Source organism: Agelaius phoeniceus, chromosome 2 (assembly GCF_051311805.1).
Source record: "Agelaius phoeniceus isolate bAgePho1 chromosome 2, bAgePho1.hap1, whole genome shotgun sequence".
Taxonomy (NCBI): Eukaryota; Metazoa; Chordata; class Aves; order Passeriformes; family Icteridae; genus Agelaius; species Agelaius phoeniceus.
Window position 1 is genome coordinate 86,921,545 of NC_135266.1, and position 19,829 is coordinate 86,941,373.

General features: G+C 47.1%; 1 protein-coding gene across 4 annotated transcripts in view; it reads left to right on the forward strand.

The window, feature by feature from the left end:
- The first annotated feature begins 4,900 nt into the window (after nt 1-4,900).
- The window catches only part of GAB2 (GRB2 associated binding protein 2), a 93,424-nt gene continuing 78,495 nt past the window's right edge, over nt 4,901-19,829 (forward strand). For 2 of the 4 annotated variants that reach the window (XM_077174086.1, XM_077174088.1), the window contains exon 1: nt 4,902-5,225. In XM_077174086.1, coding sequence (XP_077030201.1) covers nt 5,154-5,225 — 72 coding nt within the window. In that variant the 5' untranslated portion in view covers nt 4,902-5,153. Of the gene's footprint in view, nt 5,226-19,829 lie in introns of all 4 variants that reach the window. The other 2 variants (XM_077174087.1, XM_054627848.2) reach the window with 2 other exon arrangements.

Here is a 19,829-nt window from a genome sequence, read left to right on the forward strand (position 1 = left end):
TATTCTGGCTTCTGTTTTCTCCAGCAGATATAATGGCACATGACCGTTGAGCCAACAGTAATCCAGTTACAAAAGTCTTCAGAGTTACTGCACCAACCAAATTAAACTTGATTACATCCAATTATGCTGAAAAGCCAGACAACAGCTCTTAGCTTGGGGTGAAGTAACTTCTTGCAATCGCATGTGGGGAGGCCTTGCAGGGTGTCAGGAGGATAATTGCTCGTTTGCTCTACCACAGAGCACCATCTGCTCTTGAAGTAATGCCTAAGGATGTGAGAGTACACCGGGGTCGGGTAAGCAGGCAGGGCAGCACGGCAAAGATTTCTCCCTGCCTGTTTTATTATCGTTTGTTTTATGGTTGCTTGCCCTGGGTCCAGCTGTGCTCAAAGCCCCATTGTGCCAAGTAGTGTCCATAGAGGGAGTCCTTCCCATGCTGAGCTGCCGGTCTCATCGGGGAAAAACAAAGATGAAGTGGCCTTTATGCTTATGTCAGAATAGTGTCTGTGTCTGGAGCATTGCCTGGTGCACTTTCCACCAAGAAGCTGTATAATGGTTTTCTGTTTTGAGGAGGTGAGAAAAAAAAGGGAAACCTCCTAGTTTTCCTCACTTCCGTGGTAAAAATAGCAAAAGGGGGGGGGGAGGTGGGGGAGAGGAAAAGGTAAATGTAGCTGCCAAAAATGTGTCTGGGTCCAGGCAAGAAAGTTTGCATGAGGAGCTCATCTGTCCTAGAAAGAATCACCAGGTGCAAAAAAAAACTCTACCTGGGTCCAGAACTGAGAAATGCATTATTAGTGTTCTGCCCCAGCTCAGCTCCAGGCAAAGTTATTTCTAAGTGTCTAGTTTGGTGAGAGAAGTGGGAATGGGCTTCAGTGTTGACTGAATAGGAATAGGAAGTCTTCTTTAATAATCTTCAAGTGTGAGGACTGGAAGTGTCCTCCAGCTGCATCCACAGACACCATCCAGCTCAGCACACCAGGCTTCTCCCTGTCCTGTCTGGGGGGGGTCTGTATCCGTTCTGGATGGGATGTGCTGGTTCTGGCCAGGATCTCCAACAGAGAGAGGACAAAGGACCATCAACTCCACACAAGCCTATGTGCCTTGAAAACTGCTGACCTGCAACTCATCTCTTCTGTTTCAGCCTGCATTAAGGCATCAGAGCTCTGATGCCCCTGTTTGCCACAACACTCTACTGAAGATGCTTCAAACTGTCTCATTATCTGATCAAAGCACCTTGTGCAGCTATTCCCTCTGCTCATGGAAAGCAGCCCGTGCTGCTGGAGCTGCTGTCTGTCACAAGAAGGAAAGGACTGTCTTGTGGTTTGGCTTCAATTGCAGTCGTTCTGGGGGGCTTGCTGTGCTCTTCTATGGAGGGTGGAAAGCTTGAAAGGACTTGAGTTCTTGGAAGAGGTGATTTTTTTTTTTTAACCTTGAAAATTCTTCATTCAATCAAAAAGCTGCTCCCATCTCTCTCTGCTGCAGGAACTGTTGCGTGAAGATAAAGTCAGGTCTTATTGTTGTCGAGCTGCATCTCAGGAGACTGAGCATTTGCTCAGAATTAAAAGCAGGCAAGGAGCACCAAGCAGCACAGCAGATTTGTCAAGCCTTTCCTTCCCCCTCCCCGCCCCCCCGGCCTGTTTCGGTTTATATTAACCGCCGTATAGGCATTTCCAAGGGATTTGTGCCTGGCTGGGGTAGGTAGCCCGAAGCGTTTCAGCCAGCTGGTCCCTAATCCACAGGAAATGCCCGGTGTCTCCATCCCGACTGCTTGCACCAGCGGCTGGGAGCGGAGAATTGCTCCGCTTGCAGCTTTCCCGTCTGCCAGCAGATGGCACAGCTCATTTGAATAAATTTGGAGCAGGAAGGAGTAGCCGTGGACATTGCGGTTTCTTTCTTAGAAGTTCTGATTTTTCGGTTTCAGACATGAACAAGAAACCACACTGAAGCTTATGATTAAAAACCCCAGAGGTTTCTGCAGAAGAAAGTGTCACTTTGTCGTGCACCCCAGCACGCTAAAGACAGTACAAGGGCTTTTTCTTATAAAAATGTTTCTCTCTCAGCCTTACCCTTGTTCAAGGAATATTATTTCTTATATGGCATCTTTTAATTTCTCCCTTGCTATGTCTGCTAATTCTGCTGTTCCTCCTTCAGTTGCTTCTGCTGGCAGAGATGGATTCTCAATGGCTTCGCATAACTCCCTTGTCAGGTTTTTCCAACACAGGGATGTGGTTTTCACACAGTTTTCCGCCAAGGCTGCTGGCTGTTAGCTCACACACCAGAGATTTACGCAGTCAGCTGGGGCCAGCCTGAGTTCATTCTCCACTGCCGGTTGGAGGAACAGCTTGAAGTTGGTAAAAACTGTTACGAACGTGCAAGCGCTGCCAAATCGAGCTGTGCTCATGACAGACATGGTCTTTAACTCCCAGGGGCACTGAGGGTAGTATTTGTGTATCCTCCTGGCCAAAAGCTTTAAGGAGGGCCAGCATTATAAGGCGTTGTAAAGTTACATGCATTGGATCATATGTAATCTGGAAGCCTGATGCCAGAATTAACTCACTGTTCCCACTCTGCGTACAGCCACAGTGGAATTGGGGAGGCACGTTCACTTGCAGCATCTTTGTCTGAAGCATTTTTCTGCACAGAGCTTATATTACAGTTGGACTCAATCATCTTGGAGGCATTTACCAACTTTAATGATTTTGTGATTCTGTGTCACATGTGAGAACAGCAGCATATTCAAATGTAGAGAAAATGCAACCCATTTCCCAGCCAAAAGTCCCAGCAAACTGAGATACCTGTCAGGTATCACCAAAAGCACAGAAAAAAGAATTCACAGGGGTACTTCATGTTTTGAACACTGTTCAGATATATCTTGTGATATAACCAAGTCAGTAAATGTGATCCAGAACAGGGGATGAGTGGAGAGAAGGAATAGTACAGCAAGGGAGCAGGGCGATAAACCAAGGGCTGTCATAGAACATGTAGAATAATTCATTCCAATTCACACAATGATAATTGTGGAGCATTTCTTTAAACATCCATCACCCAAATGAAGTGTTCCAACTCTGTGTGATAGAAGTTGTTAACATAAAAATGCAGACAGGGTTCTCTGCAACTGGTATTCAAACTGATACCACTTTGCATTGGTGTCAGTATGAGTGGATTCCTAACCTGTGAATCATTAACATACACCATGGGATAGTTTTGCATGATACCTTTTTATTAATCATGATCATCTGTTCTTAATTGAGTCTTTCTAAATACCCAATAGCTCACTGGCCTCCCTGAAATTTCTGTGTTTTGGGAAGATCTCTCAAGTGCAGGTCACCAGCACACGGTTTTGTCTACAAATGCACAAAGTGCCTCTAACCCAGGAGAGTTTTGCAGGTGAGACTCTGGCTCTCATGCAGTGTAAATTGATATGGCTCCAGTGCACTGAATAAGGCGATGCCGGCTGAGGCCAGCACAGAACTGGTCTCTCCGTCCTTCCCTGCTCTCAGCCCCATCATGCACACTGCGCTGGCAGAGATGGGCAAGCTGATCTGAGCATAGCCTCTCTCTGCAGAGATTGCCCAGCACTGGAATAGGATCAAGCTCTTCCTTTGGGTAGTGAGAAGGTAGAAAAATCTTCCTATGTAGCCTTTGCATTTCACTGGCAGCAAAACAAAGCTGTTGAGAAAATACATTCTTTACAAATGACTGACTTGTTCTGTAAGGGGTTATTCCCCTACTTTACGCATTCACAAAGATGATAAACAACATATGGCTTAACTGGGCTGTCCCCATCTTGAAAAGAGGTGTTGCTCCTACCTCCCAGAGGCACTGCAAGTTGCAATTACTGCTCTGAAGTGATGCAAGATCCCTGCTCGAGCGACATTATATAAAGGTTGTTGTTGTGTGACATACAGTAGCACATCCAGCCAGCATGGAGTTGTTATTGCACCAGCTACAGCACAAACACATAAGGAGGGACCATCCCTGCCCACAGAGGTTGGACAGGCAGGGAAGCTGAGGCAGGGATGACTGAATGTGCCCGAGCAGGTTTGGGGCAGAGCTGTTGTATAGAGACAGGTCTTAGAAATTCATCCCTAGCAAATTGTTGTGTTTTCCACATGAGCATGGGCTAAGAGGACTCAGCTTTTTGGGTGCCATGCCCAAGTTTTGCTTTAAAGGGTGCAGTGCATAAAGGTTAGAGCATAACCCAACTGAAAGGGCTGTGGAGAGATGTTTTATTACTGAGCTGGAGAGGAGAGGATCAGGCTTTGAAATGTACAGTGTTTCTAGATCTAAAAGTTGATAGTGAATCTCAGCCAGGGTATAATACACTGTAATACAAAACCTGGCTTGTCTGCATGAGACTCCAATGGCAGTCAAATCCCCTTTCAGTGGCCACTGCTCCATTACTTAAAAATCAATAATAAAATACGAAGCTTTTATTGATTCCCCTCGTGGCTTTTTATTGCTATTTTTTTTCTCCAGGAGAGTTTTTGGCATCACTGGTGTTTAGCTGTTTCTTGCTCAACCTCTTTGTTTTCCTATGGCACCTTCATCTCAGGCACAAGCCCCTGAGCACAGAGAGGCTAAAGCCAGCCTCGCTCTTCCGAGGTGAGAAGGACCTTTTCCACCAAGAGAGAGGAAGGGTCCTGGGGTAATGAAACCTTACGGCGGAGAGGTTTGGGAGGAGCTGTACTTTTTAATTAAGGAAACGTTGCGCTGTTAGAGATCACCTGCTGATCTCTAACACGAGATAAAGTTTCTCTGTAGGCGGTGTATGAGTGTGGGGGGACAGGGACGAGCGGCAGCCCCTCGGGAGCGGCGTGGGGCCGGGCAGCCCCTGTCCCCGCGGGGTTTGTGTCTTTAACACGGCTGGCGGGGCGCCGGGCGGGCGGAGGCGTGGTGAGCCGGGAAGGAGCCAGTTTCCTGCTTCCCCGCTCGCAGCCGAGCGGCCGCGGCGGCGGGGGGAGGCGCTCGCCGCCCCCCATCCATCCTTCCATCTCTCCCTCCCTTTCTCCCTCCCTCCCTCCACCCATCCATCCAGCCATCCATCCATCCGTCCGCTCACCCACCCACCCAGCCACCCCCGCCCGCCCTCCATGGGCCGGCGCGGCCGGCGCTGAGCGCCGGGAGGCAGCGCCCGGCGGCGCCCGGCTGCCGCGATGAGCGGCGGGGAGGTGGTGTGCTCGGGCTGGCTCCGAAAGTCGCCGCCGGAGAAGAAGTTACGGAGATACGTAAGTCTCTGCCCACCCCACCTCATCCTTACCCCGGCCCCGGGAAAGCCGGGATCCATCCCCCCCGCCTCCATCCCCGCTCCTCCGCCGCCAGCCCGGGTGCACCTGCCGCCGCCTCTCCCGGCGCCGCGGAGGCTCGGCTGGGCGGGGGTGCCCCTTGCCCGGGCGGGGAACGAACGCTTCTGGCTCCCCGCCTCTCGGGGAAGGCGGGTGGGAGCATCTCCGGGCCCCCGGCTTGCTCCCTGCCCCGGGCTGGTGGGATGGGCGGTGACGGCCGCGGCCGGAGCGGACACTCGGCGCTGGGGCCGCTCCGGCTGCGCCCCGCGGTGGCCGGGCTCACCCGGGACCTGCGACGGTCACACCCCCGCCTTTGAAGTCGTCTGTTTTAGGGGAGGCTGGGAGTACCTTGTCCCAAAGAGTAAAGGTACTAACGCATCTTGGATCTCCCCCAACATTCCCATAATAGTCGCTCTCCCCCATCCCGTGCAGGGTTCCTATTAATCATTGAACGTCCGAACCCTTTGAAGATAGCACCAGTAGCGCTTCGATAGCCTTTGTGTCGTTAGCGGCTGAGATCAAACACTTCAAAGAAGTTGTAAAAAGAGGGTCCAAATGCCAGCTCTGGCACATTCCCCACTCATTGAAAGAAATAACTGTTCTTTGCGTCCTCCGCCTGACGCTCCTGCCATGTGCCACGAGCATTAGCGCTCAGAATCGTGCTGCCGTCCTATGACTGGGCACATAGCTGGGGATGTCCAGGGTCCCACTCCCTGACACCAATGACCAGCCTCAGCCAGCCTTCAGATGACTGGAATGCAGCCTCTGGGAGGGAGCTGGATACTCTCCCTTCCTGGGGGGACACCAGCCAGATCATCCTTTGGTCCTGTTGCTTTTGCCTGCGTGCATTTGGGGAATGGCAGGCAGAATAAGTGCAGCTGGTGTCTCCCCAGTGCCTGTTATTGATTGATGGAAGCATCACTGTCTACCCTTGAGAGGGAGATGGATGTCTGTAGTCCCGTACTGCAGGCTAGAGCAGGACTGGGGTTGTGTCTGATTTGTGATAGAGTGTTACTAACCTTGCCCAAAATGGATTCAGCCCCATAGACATCAGTGGTACCACATCCCTTTGCATTAGACTGTGTGTCCAGTTGCTCTTGGCAATTCTTTCCTTGTGTGCCGTATGCTCTTCCAGGGAATATCAGGTTGGCACAGGGCTGAGGGGTGGAACTGCTGGGGAATCCAGTAAGGTAAACCTGAGTGTTTATGTGGGAAGTATCAACCCCCTAATGAACGTAGGTAGGCTTTGTGGGAGGTGGACAGAATGACTTTGTGCGTGCTGAACTGTGGAGGATGCTTTTAGCTTAATGGAGCAAAGCACCTTCCTCCCGCAGAAATCAACTAATTGCTGATCCTGAGTCACCAATGGCCTTAACTCATCAAACATCATTAGCTCCCCATCATCTGCCCCATGAAAGGGCGCTCACATCACTGTCTGAATATCCAGCTTGTGCTCTGGCATTCCAGCAAGAGCTGAATAAATCTGCTAAATGCTCTACATGGAGGGTGTGACATGCCGGCGGTTAGTGCTAATTATCGATGTGCATAAGAGTGCTTTTCATCCACATACATCCCAAAGAGCTTTGCAAGCCACCTATGTTTTCAAAACATCCTCATTGCCCCAAGAGGAAATGCAGCCATGCTGAGATGTGCCCGGCCATCCCACGCAGCCTCGGCGGGGCAGGAAGCGATGCTTGGCAGATGTCACTCGAGGGGATCTCTGCGCTGAAGCGGTCCCGGCGCTGTGGTCAGTGGGACTTCCCTTCCAGTCACACCAGTTGCACCAGCTTCCTGCATCAGTGGCTGGATTTGAAAGTGTTGGCCTTTAGCTTGGACTGTGTTTCACTTGGTGGTGCCTCGTCCCTTTGCTTTTTCATGCATTATTATTGATAGTGTGTTTATGTAGCTGTGGTGTGCATTTAGGGTGTTGGTGTGTGGATCAGGCTCTCTTCGAGTGTAGCTCAGAGCAGCTTGCTTGTCCAGAGCCGTGGACAAGCAAGCTGCTTGTCTGAGGGTGATGGCTTTCCTCCTGTAAAACCTGCCTTTGTCCACAATAAACCCACATGGTTGGACTTTGGTTTTCATGCACAAAAGACGGTTTATGCAGGCTTTTGTATGGCCTCAAAGGGAAGGTGCTGAATCGCTGGCTTTGCCACTTTACTTATGTCTTCAGTTTATGTTCTGCTTTGAGATCTCAGAGGAGAAATCTCAGGCTGCAGGATGCTGCTAATGGGGTTTGAAGTTCCTGCTCTGGCTGTATTGACACAGGGGAGAGGATAGATTTATTTTTCCTTTGACAAGTGCATTTCAAATGTATGTGTCTGCACATGGGTGTGTTGCTAACGCTGTCCTTGAAGTGCTGTGCTTTTATAAGCCTGGTTTTGTTTTGCTTTTATTTTTCAAGGAGATCTGTGGCAAGAAAGGAAAGTACTAAATTTTCTCTCTGACTTCCACCTAGGGTGGTTGAGAAAGGGGACTCTTCTCCACACCTGATCTGTGCAGCGTTAATCTGCATTTACAGCAGTGCCTGCTCTGTTTCACTTCAGAGGATTGTGTTTATGTGAGATTGTGGGACCTATTTGTACAACGCTCTGGGAAATGCCAGTGTTGTGAGTTTCTCTTCTGTTGAGGGACATTAAAATGATCAAACGATGACTGCTTAAAGGTTGAGACAAAGTGTGCCTTTTTTCAGCCTCATAACTGCAGACAGGGGTTCATGTAGACTCTGGGCAGTTTGGCTGTAAATGCTACTGTAATATTGATAATAAAAGCTAAGCAAACAATTGAAGGTCAAAAGTAATTGAAGTACCAAAATATCTCTTTTCACCTCTGCTCTGCTTGGGACATCAAGCTCCCTCGTCCTCATGCTTAATTGCTTTTTTTCAGACAAACATTTCTTGTACATTCATTGAATGGTTTGGGTTGGAAGAGAGGTTTAAATTCATCTATCCCAATCCCCTGGCAATAAGCAGGGACATCTTCACCTAGACCAGGTTCCTCAGAGCTCTGTCCAGACTGGCCTTGTATGTTTATAGGGATGGAGCATCCACCACCTCTCTGGGAAATCTGTGCCAGTGGCTCACCACCCCCATTTAAAAAAATTTTCTTCCTCATATCTGGTCTGAATCTACCCTCTTTCAATTTAAAACCATTGTCCCATGTCCTGTTGCTCCAGACCCTGTTAAAAAGCCTGCTCCTACCTTTTGCCTCTCTGACTTTCATGCATGAAAGGGTCTCCTTGTACACAGCCACAAAGCACAGAACTGTCTTTTAATTCTCCTCCTGGCTCCTCCTTAAAGCACATGTGAAAAAAAATTTTAAAAAAAAACCAATCCCTAAACAAAACCCTGGGCTTTAGTTGTGTGACCAGCCAGCCGAGACCAGTGCATGTTGTGCTGGTCCTGTACTGACTCACTGTCTCCTGGTCCTCTCCTGCTGGACGTGCCTGTCTGTTGTCTCCTGTGTGAGACGTGGGTTTGGAGCAGTGTTTTTTGTCTGTCCGCTGCCCGGCACGATGGGCTCAGGGCTGGACTGTCTGGCAGGGAAGCACTGTGAAAAACAAGTGCTGTCGTAGAGCAGCTCAGCTCCCTATCGTTAGATCAGTGTGTTCTGCCTGCTCATTTATGTACCATGAAGTCAGAGTATTTTCTGTCTGGCTGAGATGTATGTCTGCAGTTCTCACTAAAACAAAAGCTTCTCATCGTGTGCCGGTTGTACAGTCCTCTAGTGCTTTGGGTTTTGGTTTTTTTTTCCTCCCAGCTGGTTTATCTGGGTTTGTCCTTGTGCATCAGTTTCGTTCTTATATCAAGCAAAACCAGTTTAATCAAGGTCATTGGAAGAGCTGCTCCTCTCTGATGAGACAAGCGAGAAGAGGTTAAAGGGCTGATTTACTGATTGCAGCCCTGTTCCTAGGGGCAACTCCTTGATGAAGGGCTTATTTTGGTTCCTGAAGTAGATCCTTCATATCCCACCTCAAAATGCATTGTAAGGATGTCCTCCTTAAATGAGAATGTGGGATATGGACTGAAGTAGGACCATTAGTGCAGGGTTATCATAGGCTGTGAAGTAGTGGAGATGCCAGGTAGAGTTTGGCACAGTGCTGATTGGGATGAAATTTTATAGGAGGGAGAAGAAAGAACATCTCTTTATTCTGCAGCAAAGAACAAAAGATAGGTATTGTGCAAAATTATCTCATTTTCTCTGTCTTCTCTCTAAGGAGTTTTAATCAGTCACTCCCATGCTCAGCTGTGCCATGCCTCATTCGGGATGCTCTACCCATTAACAAAAATAGGAAACAGTTGCAGACATGCCAGAGAAAAGCACCAAAAATTGAGCAAAGATACAGAAAACAGAAAGACTGGAAGAAATGGGGTTGTCTGGGGATGAGGGGGCTGAGAAGAGAAATAACAGTCCTGGAGTATGCCAAAGGTGGCTGTGAAGGGGAAGGGAGTAAACTGTTCTACATGGCTGGTGATTGGAGGCCAAGAAGTGCTGAGCTTGAGCTGCAGCAAGGGAAACAAGTGTAGGAAAAACTTCCTAACCTCTGATTGCCAGAGGAGTGGAGCAGTGGAACAGATGGTTTGGGATGGGCTTGGAGTCTCCATCATGGCAGTTCTGAAGTGCAGGTTGGCCAAACTCCACCTCAGAGAGCTGAATCTGTTTAGAAGCAGTGGAATAAATTTGACAAATTCTCCAGAAGTTCCTTCCAGTGCTGGTTTGGGTGAATTTATGGGTTTTGAGCCTGGATGCAGGGAGGGGTAGCTAAGAGGCTTAAGGGCACTGATTATGTCACCTGGATCTCCTGATGGGACTCAGGGAAGTCCTCTGACAAGTTCTTTGTAGAAAGTTTTGATTGCACTGAAACTCCATGAGTTTGCACTTATTCCATCTGTCAAACTGCCTTGCTGCACCCTGCTCCTCCCATGTAATCTCCCAGCTTGATCCCAAAAGACCATCATATATTTTAGCTATTGTAATCTGCCCAATGATTCACAGGAGGGATGAACACTTGCTCCACCAGAGAAGGTTTTGCAGGTCAGGGGGTGCATTTTGCTTGCAAAGGCAATGCCTGCCAGCACTCCTGCTACACCAGCTCTCTTGTGCAATTCTGCACAAAGGTCCCACTCTCTAACTCGTTTCTCTGCTGCATCATTGCTAATGAGTCAAAACACACGACCTCTTCCCTACAAGAGGGGAAGAGGTCCTACTCCCTCCTTTTAGGGTCATTTTTTTGATTGTGGGGCTGCATTCCTTTGCCCACTGTAGCATTTTCTGGAAACAGCCAGGTGGTGATGTATTGTCATCATGATAATTGTGATCTAGTAACAGGCAGATACTTGAAGAATAGTTGTGGGAACGATGGAATCAAACTCTTGATTGTAGAAGGTGACAAAATAAGGAGCAACAACCACAACCCAGATTTGTAGGTTCAGGCTGGGTCTTAGGAAAGCCCCTCCAATAAGAGGGTCATGGTGTAAAGGAACTGGTTCCCACAGAGGCTGCAGGGTCTCAGTCTTTGAAGGTTTTGGAGACTTAGCTAGAGAAGATTCCAGATGACCTGATCTAGTGACACCTCAGATGCAAGGCTGGACTAGAAACCTCCTGAGGTGCCTCTAACCCAACATTTCTTACACCTCTGTAAGGTGCAACGTGGAGCCCATGAATCTCAGAAGCAGTAGAGCTGTTGTAGCCCAGCTCACTTTGAAGGTGGACAGTCTTTGTTTTGTTTGCTGCCAACTCACGTGTTGGGGCAGCTCTTCAGCTGCTGAAACCCAAACTGGTTTGGTTAGGACTAACCTGTGTGTGTTCTGAGGCATTGCATCAATTGAGGTGGACATGCCCACAGAGGTACGGAGCCCGTCTGTTGTGTGGGGGGTGAACCTGGTGTATTTTCCTGCTGCTTTGGCTTTGCTGAGACAGCTTGAGTGAATCCTCAGCTATCTGTCATGACTTCAGTGTTGGCTGATTGTCTTGGCAGTCCATGGTGGATATAAAAGATTAATGGTGGCAAAGCACAGGTTGAACTTAAGAAAGACAAACAGTACTTAAGGAAAGTGTGTGAGGAAGCCGGCTTTGTTTCTCTTTGAAAGAGAGCAGAAGTGACACTGAAACATTTTTTTCCCCTTTTTCTTTTAGCAACTATCAGATGGAAGACATGATGCAAAAGTGTTTACCAGACCGAAGCACATAATTTATATTAGTGACTCAAAGGCAGAACAAAAATTATTTATCTGTATTTCAGTAGCAGCTGAGCGACTGGGGCTCCACGTGCTGTGTTTGGGGAGACCACATCTGCCAGGAAAGGTCTGGTCTGATGGAGAAACCAAGGCACAGAGCAAGTCAGTGATTTGGCTGACTTGTGTTCAGGGTCATTCTCACAGCTGGAAACTTACCTTGGCTTTATGGTTTCTACCTGAGCCAGGGGCTTCCGAGCTGCTCACAAACTGCTGAGGATGTGTGAAGCTGTGGAAATGGATTGCAGCTAGTCCAGAGAAGTACATAATACAGCTCTCAGGGATTTGGATGATGAGGCTGCCAAGGTCATCAAGGGTCTCTTTCTGAGATGAGTTGACCCAAAAGGTTTGGAAATTATTGCTTTTAATATAAATGGCCCTTCCTTTCAGTAATCATTTAAAGTCTTTAAACTCTTAGTTTCCTATCATAATGCTTAGGTGGATCTTTCAGCACCTTACAGTGTATCTCAGGAGGTGGAAGAAATGAGAGAGAGGTTTTTATTTACTTCAGGGTGCCTGTAGAGCAGCAGTAGAGCTAAGGGACATTTTGCTGCCATTCTGTGTAGCTTCTCCACCTTGCTGCCAAGTGAAACCAGCTTTGTGGTTATCATGTGGTTATCATGGGTTAAACCACAGCAAATTGGCAGTGAACGTGGGAGGCTCTGTAGATGCAGCCAGTGCAGATCATGGCTGGTGACTGATCTTTAGTGGGCTTCTGTAGGACTCAGTCCTAGGGCCAGTGCTCTTCAACATCTTAAAAAATTACTTGGGTACAGGACTCAAAGGGATGCTAAGTAAGTTTGTTGATGATGATAATAAGTTGGGAGGAGCTGTTGACTCCAAGGCAGAGAGGCACTACAGAGAGATCTGGACAGATGAGAGGTCTGGGCAGTCACAACCATATGAAGTTCAACAAGGGAAAGTGCCAGATTCTGCACCTGGGATGGGGCAACCCTGGGTGTATGGACAGCCTGGAGATGAGATTCTGGAGAGCAGTGCCAGGAAAGGGACCTGGGGGTCCTGCTGGACAGCAAGTTGAATGTGAGTCAGCAGTGCCCTGGCAGCTGACTCTGGGCAAGGGAGGGGATTGTCCTGCTCTGCTCTGCACTGGGGCAGCCTCACCTTGAGGGCTGGGGGCAGTTTTGGGTGCCGGTGTATGAAAGATACAAAGCTGTTGGAGAGTGTCCAGAGGAGGGCCACCAGGATGTGAAGGCTCTGAAGGGGAAGCCTTATGAGGAGCGGCTGAGGGCACTTGGGCTGTTCAGCCCGGAGAACAGGAGACTGAGGAGGGAAGACCTCATTGTGGTCTGCAACTGCTGTGGAAGCAGAGGGGCAGGCATTGGTCTCCTCTCCGTGGTGACCAGTGACAGGACTGAGTGAACGTCATGAAGGTGTGTCAGGGAAAGTTTAGGCTGGGTATTGGGAAAGGGTTCTTCACCCAGAGGATGGTTGGGCACTGGAACAGACTCCCCAGGGAAGTGGTCACAGCACCAAGCCTGACAGAGTTCAAGAAGCATTTGGACAATGCTCTTGGGCACATGGTGTGACTCATGGGGTGCCCTGTGCAGGGCTGGGAGCTGGACGTCAGTGATGCCTGTGGGCCCCTTTCAGCTCAGGATCTTCTGTAATTCTATGTTTACTTTTCTTTCTTTTTTGTGATAAGTGACAGAAAAAACAAATATTCATCGTGTGGATTCACAAAAAACAGACCTGAGACCTTAAGAAGAGATCCAGACCATTTGCATGCTGCCAGGCACACACAGTTGCACCAAGGAGTGCCTGCCACAACCTTGCAATGCACAAAGAGGATTTCCTCAAGGTCAGCGTGCCAGCCTGCACAGTGCCATCGTACATATGTCATCAGTCATATCTAGTCACACAGCAACTTAAATACCTGCTGTGTTTAAGTAGAAAATCTTTAAAAATATTTTAAAAGCAGCTTTGGTCAAAAAAAAATTGTTCTTAGCTGTCTTTAGCCTGGAAGCTGTGCCTTTGAAGGACAGGAGGAAAATCTGAGTGCTGGAAGCATATGTTTCTTGCTGTGTAAGATAGCCAGCAGTGCCTGTTTCTCCATTGAATCTGGACTAAATCCAGCAACCTGGGGGAAAAGGGGGGAGCTGATTTCATCTCTGGATTTGTGTTTTCGTATTTAGTTCCTATTTTTTTGCTGAGTTCTTGTGCACTTTTCCTGGAGAAGGTTCTGATTTGGGAAATCTTGCATCAGCCTGGTTGTCTGCATTACACTAATGCCTAGAAATGAACTTCTCCATCCAAATGTGAATATTCTCACCCCAAAATGATGTATGTTCAGGGTAGGAAGTTCTCTCTTGGGTCAGAAATGGAACATTTTTATTTATAGTTTAAATCTGGTTTTGAGGCAGGACCAGTTGAGAACAGCTCTTAGACTTTTCTGTATTAAGTGTTCAGATTGCTTCTTCTTTTCTGTTGCTTCAAAAGCTTTTTTGTCTCTGCCTACTCCAGACTCCACATGGGCTCTGAATTTTTAAATGCTCTATGTTTGTTCTCTCTATTACAGAAATAATAATCTATTGACAGAAATGAATATCTATTGACTGAACTATCTTCTGGTTGTTTTTTTAAAAATTATTGTTTATTCTTTCTTTTGCTTCCCCTTGCCTTTTGGACACATCCAAACTATTTCCATCGTGTCTTCTGGATTGAAGATACTGTCCTAATAGCATTTCAGTACTACTTGTTATGCATCTTACTCCATTTAAACCTGGTATTTTCCAAAGGCATTTGCTTTGGAAGGCATTTAGACATTTCTTTGGTGGAGTTCCAGGTCCCGCATCCATATGGTAAGATGGAAATAACATTTTGAGTCAAAGATTTGCGGTCTTCTGAATTTCATGGATTTTCAGTGATTAAGTTTTGCTGATGATCCCAGCTGCTGCCTCACCCATTCTGGTTCCTCAGTGACCTTCAGAACAAGCCAATGGACTTTCTTGTGGCTGCCAAAAGCTGCAAGTTGACTCGCTAAATCCACTTTCTGGCCACTTAACATAATATCCAACCAGGGATTATGTCTCGTTTCCAAAAGTGACTAGTAAGCCTTCATTTCTCTCCTCTCTACTGGTGACACTGGGGTGTCTTTTAAGCTTTCAGCTTTGAAGAGCTGTGTTGCACGTCCATGGGAGCTTTGGTACCCTGTGCTGCTGTTGAACTGGGCAGTGCTTTCGTTTGTCTGCATTTGTTTAATCTCATAATAATTTCAGTAACAATGCTTAATGGTGTTATTAGTCATTTCTACTGATCTGTTCTTCAGATCTTAACCCACATTGTCATTTAAGGATCTTTTGGCGCTTTTTTTGTTTATTTGTAGGGGGAAATCTGTGGTTTTACTGTTCTCTGGATGCTCTTGGCTTGAAACTGTGCCCCATGGAAAAGGGAAGGTTGGCTGTGCAATTCAGCTCGGAGTTTCAGTAGTTGCCTCTCCATTTAAAAGTCTCCCTTACCACTCCTGTAGAAGCCATGTCAGCAACTCCAGATCTCCTTTCTTCTCATACTGCTTGCCCACAGATGCTGTGTTTGACAGCCATCCAGCACAGGAAAGGGCAAGTGTAACAAACCATAGAATCATAGAATTGCAGTGGTTTGGGTTGGAGGCAACCTTAAAGATCATCTAGTTCTAACCCCCTGCCATGGGCAGGGACAGCTTCCACTAGACCAGGTTGCTCAGAGCCTCATCCAGCCTGGCCTTAAACACTTCAGGGATGGAGCATCCACAGCTTCTCTGAACAACCTGTTCCAGTGCCTCACCACCCTCACAGGAACAAATTTCTTCCTAACATCTAAGATAAATTTCTTCTCGTTTAATTTAAAACTCATCCCCCTTTTCTATCACTATCTGCCTGTGTAACAACTCCTTCTTTTTTATAAGCTCCCTTTAAGTACTGGAAGGCCACAATGAGGTCTCCCCAGAGCCTTTTCTTCTCCAAGCACCTTCCATAAATGCCCCTCTGTAAATGCCCCTTCTTGATTGACAGCATAAATCAGCCACTCTACTTCCATGTCATCAACTGCACACAGCTCCTTTGATTCTGGGTCACTGTGTTGTTCCTAAATAGCTCCCTCCAGATAGGAAGCTCCCAAGAAAACCTCGTTTGCTCTGACCGAGGAAGAATCGATGACTTGAGGCTTCTGCCCCCGTCTCGCCTTCCCTGCCTGCCTCGCCCACTGCCCACCACACGTAATGTCAGGCTGGAGTTTCCAGCGGGCTGTGGGGAACAGAGGAGCTCATTGTTTTGGGGGTCAGGGCACAGGGCCAGGGTGGCAGGAGAGAGGGGCGCAGAGCTGGCAGCTGAGCCCTGCTGCGACCTCCAGCATGGCCTTATGTGATCCATAGGGGCAATCATGCAGACAGTGGGCACTCGGTGGTCGTGGCTCCTTAAAGCCTTTGAGGGAGAGGAATAAATAAATAATATCAATGAAAGGAAAGAAAAGAAGAGATGCAGAAGGTATGAGGTGTACAGACTGACAGGGCTCCTTTTAGCTGTCCTGGCCAGAAGGAGATGCTGAGAAATCATGTAGGCTGGTCCCTGCTCAAGGGTTCAAAATTGGCATTTGAGATTTTAACTGAGCATTATCTGTTCAGGTCCTTCTCTGAGCCCTCTGTGTGCATGGAGTGAGGCAGGATAGGGAGCAGGAAGTTTTCCTGCCAGCAATCAGGACTTTATCCTGCAGCAATGTGTGTGTGGGTGGACCCCTGACACCAGCGTCTTTGGAGATGGGTGATGAGAGTGATTAGGAGCCTGGGAAAGCTTTACACAACAGCCTCCAAAGCAGCAAAGGACAGCCACCTTCTAAGGAAAGTGAATGAGAAAGTGCCCTGATAAAAGTCCTCAGGGCTGCTGTCCGTGCAGAGCAGGGACAGCATTTCAGCTTGGCTTGTGGGATTCTGATGGGAGCACCCCAGGGTCCTTCTTTGGGAAGTGGCCCAAAGCATTTGACACATCACCAAAGAGAGTGAGGTCCCATCCCATCTTGGAACCCACTCTTGGAGAGGGAGGATTTGTGCTTGGGAGAGGTGACCAGATGTGTCTGACCCTTTTGCATCAAACGCAGAAGGGGAGCAGGTCACACATGTTAAAGCTTGTAAGATCTTTTTGTTTCTTCATCCTTCAGCAAGTTCTGCTTCTGCTATTGATGTGTCATGGGGGAGAACCTGCCTCCTCCTACCAACTCAGAATTTGCACCTTATAAAGTAGATGAGATAAATAATGTGAATATCTGCAATTTTAGAAGTCGATAGGACAAAGAAAACACTGGAAAGAAACAAAATTGTTATTTTGAGTTTAAAGCAGTCAGAGTTGAGGATGGATCTTTACAAGAGATAGGGCTCTTTCCTCTTTCCTTTTTAGTGAGTTTCCACCTGTAATGGGATGTGCATTGGTCCAAGACGAGGTAGATCCATCACCATAGCCATAGAATTGGTGCCAAAGCCATTTTCAGCCACTGCCTTACACTCCCTCCAAAGTCAACCCAAGGGAGGGAGGGCCTGAAGGGATCAGGCCATTGTCTCAAACACTTGCAAAACATGTTGGCTGAGGCTTCAACTGGGAATCAATCAGTACACTCTTTTTAGCATCAAATCAGTACAGCCAGCTGGCATGCAGATGGGCTGATGTATCATGTGCTGTTGCAGGGAGGTGCGTTGAGGAGCAAAATTTGAAGACACAGAGTCATGTGTGGAGAAAAAGGTTGCCTGCAAGGTTTATTTGTTGGGATTTTTTAATACTAAAGGTGCCTCATGTGCAGCAGAAGGCAGAGCATGTTACAGGTTGGTGTCATGGACAGTGCTTCACAAAATACTCTGTGCTCAGGAGTGTGTGTTAGATGTTCACAGGGAGTTGACAGTGAGTTTGTCTTGGGCCTCATGGATTGCTCTGGGCTGGGACAGAAAAAGGGATATAAAGCAAATCCTGACTTGTGCAATGTATAGGTTGTTCATGAGGCTTTTTTATGAGTACTTGGTTAAGTAGGGTGTTTCAGGACAATATTCTGTTGAAATATTGTCCTGAAACAATATTTCAAATAATATTCTGTTGGTGATTTTTCTCTGTCCATCCTTCTTCTTGGGAGAGTCTGCCATGACCAATTCAGTGCTGTTAAATGTTATGATTAGGGCATGTGGGGTGACGTGTGGGCCTGCTGCTCTGACACGCTTGGAAATTCAGACAGAATTGAGTTGTTGAATACCACTTGGGAAGGACAAGCTTCAAGATTTGCATTTTTAATTAAGAAGAGCTTTTTAAGCCTGTTCTTTGCATTTCTTTGTACCTGGAGCCTCCCACTAACCAACTGTAGCTCAGGTTGTGGAGGAAGGTGAGAAGCCAGAATGACATGTTCGGGGTTTATGTGTTCCCCCCTGCCGTGCACATTGCTGCTGAGTCAGCTGTATTTTAGGTATGGTTCAACTCTGCTTTGTCAGTGTGGAAGGGCCTGGTCAAAACCTTGGATTTCCTTCCTGCAGAGCACGGGAGATTTTTGACTTGTTATATGTATTTAAAAACAAAAAAAACACGCAAACCAAACCAAACAAAACCCCCAAAAAATACTGGTTGATGGAAAACAAGACACCAAAGCACAATCAGAAATGTGTCTCTGGTGCTCTTTAAATTGTAACATAAGACATTCATTCCTGGTCAGTATATATTCCTGGATATTATCATATCTGCTTCTTCTATTTTCTCACCTTTATCCTTTTTGTCCCCAAAGCCCAGTGGTGAGGCCTGGGCTTGGGTTCATTTTCTTTCCCCCAAGCTTTGGTCCTTGCACTTTGAACTCTCACTAATACTCATACACCTACCCTGAATATTCCATGGTCTTGGCATTGTAACACTGAGATGGGTTGTAAACACAAATTGTTTTAGCTTTGCACATCCCAACAGAGCAAAGAGTTGGCACAAGAGGTTGGACACCGAGTGAGATTCCAACCTTTCTACCCAGGTTGCTTACTGGATATTGGATCTTTACCGGGCCTGCCTTATAAGTAGGAAATTACAGTGAATATCTCAGGGATTGCAACGAGTCTGTCACAGAGCTGGGAACCAGACACCAACATCCTTCAGTCTCATCTTTGTCTTCCCATCCCTAAGCTGCATCCCAGCATGCTCAGTCCCTGCAGTCTCGTGCTGGGAAATTCCAAGTTTCCTGAGCCAAGTTCACTTGCACGTGCCTTGCCTTGAAGTTCATCGGATCAGGTTGGGAGTGAATTCAGCCTGTTTAAAAACTCAGTCCAGCTGCCAGACAGGAAAACCTGATGAGCGGAAAGTCAGTCAGACGTGGGAAAGGAGGGGGAAAAGGTGAGTGGTTGTTGTGTGCTGGGCAGGGTGTTTGTGCCAAAGTCGGTGGATTTACTCTGTTTTAGGAGTACACACGTGGCAAGGCACATGTGTGTGCTGGTGGGTGAGCTCAGCTGGGTAATAAGAATAAATCTGCTCTGCTTTTGAGAGGCTGGGGCTGAAACATGGTGTAATAGCGATGTGTATAATTTTGTACGGTGAGACAGTCATTTACTGTGCTGTTTCGGCCATCAGCACAACAGCTAGAGGCTGTTAAGATAATTTAGTGGAGGTTTGTGGTTATAAAAACATTTCCATCATGACTAAGGATTCTAATAGAAATTAAATTCAGCCAAGGGGGTTTTAGAAATTTTTTTTGTTGCATACTCCCCAGTGTTACTGTTTTGATTTATTAATCTTAAGGAATAAGCTGAGGGATGGCGACTAAATTTTTTTTAATGTATAAAATAGGAGTTGTTAAAGGAAAAAAAACCCCAACACTGGATGTTGCAATTAATTTAGTGTAATCTAGTTGTTCAGCAGGGGGGCTCTGGCGTGTCCTGCTCTTGGCTGCTGATTCTACAGACATTTTGGGTAATGTGAAAAGCCATTGTAATGCAATTCTTTGTCAGATACATATTTTTAACTTGGAATGTTTTGGGTACAAGAGAAAATAGTCTTCTCCATCCATCTTGGCTTCACACAGGATAAGTTGTTCAGAATTAAGAACTGGTTTTTGAAATTTAAACACAACTGCATCCAAGTGTCCAGGAGCCCACATATCAGCTCAAGATTTCAATAAAATCCTGCGGGATGTTAGCCCTGGACTTCCAGCCATGTCCTGCATCCATATAAAATCCCTCTTCCACCACTGAGAACAAGGAGTGTGAGCAATGTGATCTGCTGTGGGAATGCCTCAGCTCTCCCACTCTGCTGTCTTAATCCAAATAATAACAACAAAAAGTTTGAAGGCTTAGTTTGGAATTGGATAGCTCTCCAAAAATAGGCTC